This window comes from Lathyrus oleraceus, chromosome 2, assembly GCF_024323335.1.
Source record: "Lathyrus oleraceus cultivar Zhongwan6 chromosome 2, CAAS_Psat_ZW6_1.0, whole genome shotgun sequence".
Classification (NCBI taxonomy): domain Eukaryota; kingdom Viridiplantae; phylum Streptophyta; class Magnoliopsida; order Fabales; family Fabaceae; genus Lathyrus; species Lathyrus oleraceus.
Genome location: NC_066580.1, coordinates 365,048,842 through 365,058,677, shown reverse-complemented (window position 1 = coordinate 365,058,677; position 9,836 = coordinate 365,048,842). Strand labels below are relative to the sequence as shown.

Here is a 9,836-nt window from a genome sequence, read left to right as displayed (position 1 = left end):
TGTGAATAGATAGTACCGATCAGATGAGAATGATGTCGTGTAAACATCCCAGGTATGATTTAGATAAGTGAGATGTCGTGTAAACATCCTTACTACAAATGTGTGTATTGAAATTTACTGTTAAACTCGTGTTACGGAGCAGGTCATGTGTGTTATGAATGTGTGACACCCTACATGGTTTTATTTTATATTTAATTTACGCGATAAATTATGTGCGGGATTTAGGGTGTGACACCTTATATACATCAATAGGAACCCCTTTAAATAAATACAAATGTTTGGAGTGGTTCCATGAAGAAATGCAATCTTTAGGAATGAAACAAATTGATGAAAATAGTTGTTGCTTCAGCGGTAATCGGTTACCATAATACTGTAACTAATTACAATTGTATTTGTTAAAATATATTTTGAAATTTTCGAGCCTCTAATCAGTTATAGGTTTTGGTTAACCGGTTACAGTTGCAGCTGTTAAAAAATAAAATAAATTTTTCGATCCTGTAATCAGTTACAATTTTTGTGTAACCGGTTACACATGTGCTGAAAGTGATAAAAACTTGTTTTTCATGGCATGGATCAAAATGCTTAATGCAACATGATGTAAGAAACTTTGAGATGAATATGCATGATAATTTATGAGCCATTAAGATATATAATATGAATTGCAATGCATACTTTAACCATCTTGATTATTTCCTTTGATTTATAAAGCTTATGGTCACTTTAGCTTGATTGTGCTAGCCTTTTAGCTCTGTCTTCATTTTGTTGATGTGTTTGTCTTCATCAAAACGTTAACCAAGGCCCAAAAGAAATTTTATTCACAAGGAAGGCCGAGTTAATTGTTTCGTCACTCCAACCAGATCAGGGGCGATGACATGTGTTAGAACGTTCAAAGGGTCGGCCTTCATCAGGATAAGTCGAGCTTCCATCTTAATTTGTTGTATTACTTTCTCACACTTCATTGAGTCTATATATGGTAATTGATAAATCATCAAGAAACATTATAAACAAAGATGAAAAACATGGAAAGATAGAGATACTAGAAGCTTAGCAAAAATGACATTTCTCTTCTCCTCAGTGTTAGCGTCCATTAACAAGCAAGCTTCGATGTAATGCTTCAAATGCTTCATCGAGGCTTCATCAAGCAGAATAACACTTGTGACATAACCTAACTCTTTGAAGAAAGTAACTAACCATTTCTTCAAGTAAAGCTCCTCATGGAACGAATCACCCTCCTTGTAGACATACGACTAGTTCCCCCATTAAAAAAGTGACATTAGCGCCATAACTAATGAAATAAGTTTGTACATCGGTATCCTGATTCAGGTTTTATGGCATAAATCTTTGCACGAGCCTCTTAGTTAAGAGGAATGACTAAAAATAACCAATCTTTGAAATGTTTCATGCTATTAGAATATGCTTCAAAGTAGCAGGTAACCTGCGTCAGTTTGATTAAACCCTGACCTTGTGTACGGTTCGTTGTGCTACGTTGCAGCTTGAAAAAGTGGAAGAAGAGTGACAAAGATGACTTTCTTCTTCGATAATCACACCAATATTGGAAGAATTTGATGAAAGCCCAACTCACAAGATTCAACTACGAGGGAACAATCATAAGATGGTTCAGAACCTCAACTTGTTGAAAGGAAATCGGAAACCCATGATAAAAAATATGCACTTGTAAAAGGAGATGTATCACAGGCTTAGGTAAACCCATGGGAGAACTCGTCATTTCTCAAATAACTTGAATTCAAATCTCATTCATTTCATCTTACTCTCACACTGACTTAGGTGTTAGAGTACTAGTCTTGTAGGTTAGCCCCTCATCCACCATATCAGAAGTTCGAGTCCACCGTTGCGATTCACATCCATAGTTCACTGGTTAATTTTGGTTCCGCCACGAAACAAACACCCATACACCTCAACCCAACAAGACATATTTTCTAAAGAACAAAGTCGTGAGGGTTCTCACACACAAAGCAGACAATACCTCATAGTCGTAGTGGCGCGGACATGAGATCGATCAGAACATTGGCATCATATATTGGAGCTTGAAGTTTGCATCCCTTAGCCTCGACTAGGGAGAAATTGTTTTGGGTTGATCCAAATAGTTCGAAATTGCGTGATAAATGAGACTAAATATAGTTTATATACAACACCTATACACCTTAACCCAACAGAACATATTTTTTTTTAAAACAAAGTCGCAAGGACCTTCACACCTACAGGAAATAATATCTCATAACTGCAATGATGCGGACTTGATATCGACATCAACAAAACTTAAACCTAAAATCTGATTAAGGTGGGAATCAAGTCAAGATCATCTCATCACTATATTTTTTAACTCTTCCACTTCAACTAACAAACAAATTTTATTATTAATTACACATAATTAAATAGTATCTCCGTTTTTTATTATAAGTCATTTTGGAAAATTATTTTGTACCACAATATAAGTCGTTTTATAATAACAATGAATCATTAATGTTATTTTTCCTATTATATTCTTAAATATTTATTATTCTCTCTTATTTTAATTATGTAAATCATCTTTTCAATATCATTAAGGAAGAATAATTTTGTAAAAGCCTTTATAATTTCTTTTTTTCATACTATAATTATTATATTTTTTAATACGTGTGAAAAGTCAAAAACGATTTATAATAAAAAACGGAAAGAGTAGTTAATAATTAAAATTTAATAAATAAACAATATTTTAAACAATAAATATTAAATTAATATTTTAAACTTAAAATTTTAATTGGTTCAATTTAAATAGAGAAAATTTAACTGGCTTAATTTAAAATTCCTAAAAAAATTTAAAAAAACCGAGTCAAACCAATTAAATTATTGTTAATTGATTCAATTTTTCCCCCAAAATTGAATAAACCTACCATTACACTTTTATCAAACAACCATGAAATTCATTTTTCCAAAGAAAACACAACGATATACAAAAACGATGTGTAGTTCATATATTTTGAAAACTGAAAACACTTTTAAAAACTCTTTCAATAAAAAAAAGTCAAGTAGAAACGCAAATTCTACTGTAGAAATAAATGTAAAATTAAAGTACGATAAGACCGATATAAATCCCATCCAACAGTAAAAAAAAACCACAAGAGTTCAAAAAAAATTTGAAGTTATAAAGATTTGACACAATCTACTTTTTTGACTTAAGTAATTTTTATTCACAAGCCGTGTTTGGCAACCGTAATCATAATAAATCATAATCAATTAATATTCTATAAACATTATCATCATCATAATAGCTTTTCACTTTTTTGAAAACTAATTAATTAATTAACTAATAAAAAATAATAATTAATTCATCAAAATGGACCAGTCAAATTCTCACAAATGCGGAGAGAGATTTAACGGTTGCCTTTATAAAACCAACCAACCAAAACACGCCACGTCATCACACCGCGTCGCGTGCGTTTTTTCGAATCAAAATCGAACGGCGGAGAGAGACGTATTCCAAACGGAACGGATTAGTCTCTTTCTGTCTCCGTCCAAAACGTGTTGAAACCGGTTTAACCGGTTACCGGTCACTAAACGGCGATGAATTTGTGGTGGGCCCACTTTTACTTCAACCACCGCTTCCATTACCACCGTCCACCGCCACCACTTAAAAAAAAAGAGCATTTCCAAAAAAAAAGAAACTTTTTTTTTTAATTAAATAAAAAAGTTAGGAAAAAAATGATTATTATTTAATTGGATATTAAGTTATGATTTAAGAGAGATAAGGGCTTGAAGAGGGTCCTCTTCTATTCTCTCTTTCCGATTTTGAAGAACTGAAAAACTGATTTTTGCAGAGAAATTTCTGAAAGAACCAAAAAAAAAAACACAATCAAAAGAGGAAGAGAAAAATTTGATTTTTTTTCTAACATGCAATAGATTTTATTTATATAATACTAAATGAGAGAGAGGAGAAAACTTAGTCGAAGAGAAGATTCTTGTTCAATTTCAGAATTTGCTCATCAATTGGTGTTTTTCTGATTTTGATTAACACTGTAAGTATTTAGCATTGTTTTCTGATTTCTTCTACTTTTTTCTTTTTTCTTTTATTTTTAGTTTAGTTTGTTGATTAGTTGATTGGGTTTATTCTTTGATTTATATTAATTGAGATCTTGATTGAAATTTATTTTTTGAATCATGAGATGTGAAGAATAATGGGTTCTGCTCAAAATTTGATTTTTTTTTGGTTTGTTTCTACATTGGATTGATGGATTCGTTTTTGCATGATTGTGTTCAATTGAAGCTTCGTGTTGCTGTTGTTGTTTTGCTGTTGTTTTTCTGAATCGGATCTATCTATTTATTATTCTACTCCAACTTCCAAGTGACATTTTGTTTTGATTTTCCTTCAATCACAGATGAAAAAATGTTATTTTTGTGGATTTATAGTTGGTTGAAGTGAATGGATTGCGATCTGAAATCAGTGTTTTTTCTTTTGTTGATTTTTCTGTGTATTTTGGTTGTGTTGGCTATGTTTCGATGATTTTGATGAGTGTTGTTTGGGTTTTGTGCAAAGGTGAAGAAAAGTTGAATTTGTGAATTGAATTGGATTGTGTTTTATGAACTGTGTTTGATTTGAATTGAACAGGTTTTTGATTTTGCTGTGGTGGATTGAAGTTGTTGAGAGAGTATTTTGAAGAGACATGTTGGAGGGTCGTTCCTGTGTTGTTCCGAGGTTGTTTTGTAGCGCTTGTGAAACGGAGAACGATTGGTCTTACATGAAGTACATGCTGGATTTAGATATCAAAAATGGGAAGAGACCGATGGAAATTGATGATGCTGAGGATGAACATCATCCTAAGAAGTGTACCAAGATGTTGGAATCTTGTCACATAGTTGAAACGGTTCGTCTTTCGTTTCAGCAGAATAAGGATTCTGCTCTTTCGCGAGTAGATCAGGAAATCGTTGAACCTGTGGATGTTTGTGAAGGGGTGAACCCTGGTGATTCAATGGATTCATTGGATTCTGGTGTTCAGCAATCTGACGAGGAGCAGCAGGCTGGAGATTCGTCGGATTCTGGTTCACTTTTGCCGCGGATGAACCGAGACAGCTCGATTGCTTGTCTCAGCCGCTGTTCGAGGTCTGATTATGGTTCGCTTGCTTCTCTTAATAGGAGCTTTCGTAACATAATTCGGAGCGGCGAGCTCTATACATGGAGGAGACTAAATGGTATCATGGAACATTGGGTTTATTTCTCATGTGCTCTCCTTGAATGGGAGGCCTACGATCCGATTCGTCAAAGATGGATGCATTTGCCGAGGATGGCTTCGAATGAATGCTTCATGTGTTCTGATAAGGAGTCTTTAGCCGTAGGAACTGAACTTCTTGTGTTTGGGAGGGAGCTAAGATCTCATGTGATTTATCGATACAGTCTTTTGACTAACTCGTGGTCATCAGGAATGAGAATGAATGCTCCGAGATGTTTGTTTGGCTCTGCAAGCCTCGGTGAGATTGCGATATTAGCAGGTGGTTGTGATTCGGAGGGACGTATACTTGACTCGGCCGAACTATACAACTCAGAGGCACAAACATGGGAGCTTCTCCCGAGTATGAAAAAACCAAGGAAGATGTGTTCTGGTGTATTTATGGACGGAAAATTTTATGTTATAGGCGGAATCGGTGGACGCGATTCCAAGCTTCTTACTTGCGGGGAGGAGTACAATTTACAGACTAGAACATGGACGGAGATTCCTAACATGTCACCCGGACGAAGTAGTAGGGGTTCTGATATGCCTGCTACAACCGAGGCACCGCCTCTTGTCGCCGTTGTAAATAACGAATTGTACGCTGCTGATTATGCTGACATGGAAGTTAAAAAGTACGACAAGGAAAGAAAACTGTGGAATACCATTGGGAGACTTCCGGAACGAGCGGTTTCGATGAACGGCTGGGGTCTTGCATTTAGGGCATGTGGAAATAGGCTTATTGTTATTGGTGGACCAAGGACTCATGGCGAGGGTTTCATCGAGCTCAATTCTTGGGTTCCTAGTGAAGGACCTCCGCAATGGCGTCTACTCGATCGAAAACAACGATCCGGTAACTTTGTCTATAATTGTGCTGTGATGGGTTGTTGAACCATTGAATGGTGCAAAAATTACACATCATGAAGCAACTATCATTCATCATCACTGAATTCTTGCTAATTGGTACTTCTTTCCCCATTCTTTCCATGATACTATTTTCGTTTCAAATGCGGGGATGAGATTAAGATATTAATCAAGATTAGGCAGGAGCACTTCAGTCTTTTAATCTTATTAAGTTCACAATTTAATTCACTTTTTTTTTTCTTCCATTGAAAAATTTGTATCACCACCCCATTTTCATTGACAAGATTTTTCAAAGCTTGGTATCATATCATATCATCATGTAGCAAAAGAAAATAGGTCAAATAATTGAAGTTCCAACACAGATTTAGTAGGTTACTGGTGTTTGTTTATTTTCAGCAGCTTCTCTTGAAGAAATGAAATAATTTTCTTGATTATGTATTGTTTCAATTTTCCATTGGAATTCATCAACATTGTATCTTAATCTCTCTCTGTTAGAAAATTGGAATGTGACTATTTCATTTATTCATTTATTTATCTATCATATCATAACTTATTAAATACTATAGTTAATAGATATTTCTAATTCTAAGTTCATGAAATGGTCCTAACCATAATGTGAGAGAAACTCATCTTGCACCCTGAGTTGCTTTAAATGTTAAGTTGAGTGGTTGAATCATTATTATCAGACACAAAAAATGTCCTTAAACAACCGTAGTCCTTATAGTACTCATCTTGTCTAATGTTAACAGTTAAACAATGACATAAAAAGCAAACACAGTTAGATTGTCCAATGTTTTTATACTAATATATATAAAAAAAGTAGTTATGGCTTTGGAATGTGTGAGATTGAATGAAGATGGAAGAATGAGTTAGAAGTTTCATAAACAAAATATTCTGTTAAATAAAAATGTTAAATGTTAAATGGCAGTGGTGGTGATTCAGATATTTGTGACATATTTTGAGATAATGTTACATAGTACTTGTTCATTTGTTGCACTTTGTGTGTCTATGTTTGTGATATGGTCTGTTGTGTTGATTGGCTTCTACTCATCAAGTACTAGCTGTACAGAGTCAGGTTCTGCAAATTTGGTAAAAGTTTTCTGTTGACATACTTTAGGTTGAGGTTAGTGGAGATGTACTATCTGTGTGAAAAAGAAAATATCAGTATAATTTTGTATGATTTTTAAGTACAAAATTGTGCAGTTACGCGCATGCGACAGATGCATTCTGCTCGAAGAATTAGTCAGTGCAGTTACGCGCACAGATGCGTTATGCGCGCATAGTTTCTAATTAATATAATTAATTTTTTTTTATGTGGACATAATGTATGAGTTTGATCCAAGTAGATGTGATATGATTATACAATATGATTGTTAGTTAGAGCAATATTTTCTCCTTGTGTCTGGCTTATCATTTGTTTGTTTGCTATTTTTATATACTTCTCAGGAATTCAGATCTTATCAGATTTTTGTTTTCTTCCTCCGCACAGTTATGGAAATGTTCGGTCAATCATTCAAATTGGTTAGCTCAATATATATATATATATATATATATATATATATATATATATATACCGTCAATTTTATTCCTAAAATATCTTTCTTTTTTTATTTTCTCCATCAAAATAATAAAAAGTTAACAATTAAAACTATTCAATTCTAAAAAATATTGATTGTTTATTCAAAATCGATGGATTAGTAAATCATATATAAGGCCATTCAATTAAGAGGTTATTCTTCATACTCTCGGTGGCGAATGAAATTCGAAAATTGTCTTTTTTTTTTATAGAAAAAGTAAATGAAGTATTAGGTTCATTAGCAGGACGATGCTTCTGTATTAAATGAACCAACAATGTATGATAGACTATTATACTATGGCTCAATCTTTTTTTCTTTGTCAGAAATTTTATCATAATCAAAGAAATCAAACACAAGAGATAAAACAAACAAAATGAATAAACTATGAGTATCAGAAAATTCGAAAATTAACTTTAAAATAAGATGAAAACATAATTGATTACTAAGAGTGTTTAAATTAATCAATTATTTGAATTATCCCTATTATATCTAAATTCGATTATTAAAAATTAATTAATTATAAATATGATTGTAACCACATTCATATGTCTAATATCTTTTTAATATGATTTTAATCAAATCTATTTTTTAATATTCATATAAAAAATACAAACATAATTTTTAAAAAAATATTTTAAATAACTTTTTTATAAAAAGAATTTTTCAAAATATTTATTTAAAAACAAATATATATATATATATATATATATATATATATATATATATATATATATATAAAAGTTTTTTTTATTTTTAAAATAAAAATTCTGAAAATAATAAAATTATGATTTTTTTACTTTTGTAAAAAAATTTTTTTTCTTAAACTTAAAAAATATTTTTTTTTCTAAAAACAGAAAATAAATACAATTTTTTTATTTTAAAAAATTCTGAAAATACAAAAATTACGATATTTTTTGGAAACTTTTTTTTTCTTAAAATTAAAAAAATACGATTTTTTTTCAAAGAAAAGTTGATTATGACCTTCAAAATTTTATTTTTGATTTTTGAATAAAAAGTTAAAATTAATCAATTTTTTTTTTATTTTTCAAAACCGGAGATTTATATTAAAAATCAGTTTTAAATTGAAGACAATCTTCAAAACCGATTAACAAGTCGATAATCAATTATAAAAAGTGGTTATGGATATAACCAATTTTATAACTGATTTCTTAAAAACAAAAATATTTATATAGATTGATTATAATATCCAGTCATGATAAATAATTATAAATTGATTATAGATTGGTAATCTAAAAAATCCAACTATGAGCATCTTATTGATTACCTTTTAGGTGTATCCGAAGTTTAAGTTATTTTAAAGATACATTGATTTTTTACTATAAGTGCAAGGAGTAACCCCATTTAGACCAAAATGAGACATGTTCAATTTAATTTTGATTAAGTGAAGGTTGAAGATTGCTCTGACCTTACAACTTTCACAATGAGAGAGGAGAAGATGATAATTAGAATAATAATAATAGAAAAATTCTAATTTTAATATTGAAATTAATTAAAGCAGAGTCTAATCTACTCTTGGATATATTCAATAGAGCAATTAAGAAACCCTTGATTTCCAACCCCTTGGACTTCTTGAAACTTCCTAAATCTATGGCTCAATACAATATGCCTTATTATCGGTAACACATGAATTCACTTCTAATTAATATGAATCTGATATTTTATAAGAATATTCTCTCCCTTGTAAAATTGTTACTCTATCGATTACCATTTAATATAGATTAAAAATATTATAAATATTTAGACAAAAAACATAAATATATACGAGAAAATGAATTTCATTGAAGTATCGTAGTATAATTATTAGTGTACTCATTTTATTAAATATAAATTGAAATACATTAAACTAAGAATAAAATAAATAGTATTAATTAAATAGTTAAATATATACTCCTTCCTTTTCACAATAGGTGTTTTCTTTTCTATTTTTGTTTGTCGCAAATTATTTATCTCTTTAAAATACAAATATGATATTTACTACTCCTTCCATTTTTTATTATAAATCGTTTTTGACTTTTCACATATATTAAGAAATATAATAATTATGGTATAGAAAAGAGAAATTACGAAGGATTTTATAAAATTATCCTTCATTAATAGTATTGGAAAGATAAATTGACATAATTAAAAAGAGAGAATAATAAATATTTAAGGATATAATAGAAAACATAACATTAAT

General features: G+C 30.9%; 1 protein-coding gene across 1 annotated transcript; it reads left to right on the top strand.

The window, feature by feature from the left end:
• Window positions 1-3,729: 3,729 nt before the first annotated feature.
• Window positions 3,730-6,496, top strand: LOC127119542 (F-box/kelch-repeat protein At1g26930). Its single transcript, XM_051049788.1, has 2 exons — window positions 3,730-4,013; window positions 4,604-6,496. Exon 2 carries the CDS (start codon window positions 4,659-4,661, stop codon window positions 6,087-6,089), a length of 1,431 nt encoding a protein of 476 aa, XP_050905745.1. The 5' UTR covers window positions 3,730-4,013; window positions 4,604-4,658; the 3' UTR covers window positions 6,090-6,496.
• The last annotated feature ends 3,340 nt before the right edge of the window (window positions 6,497-9,836 follow it).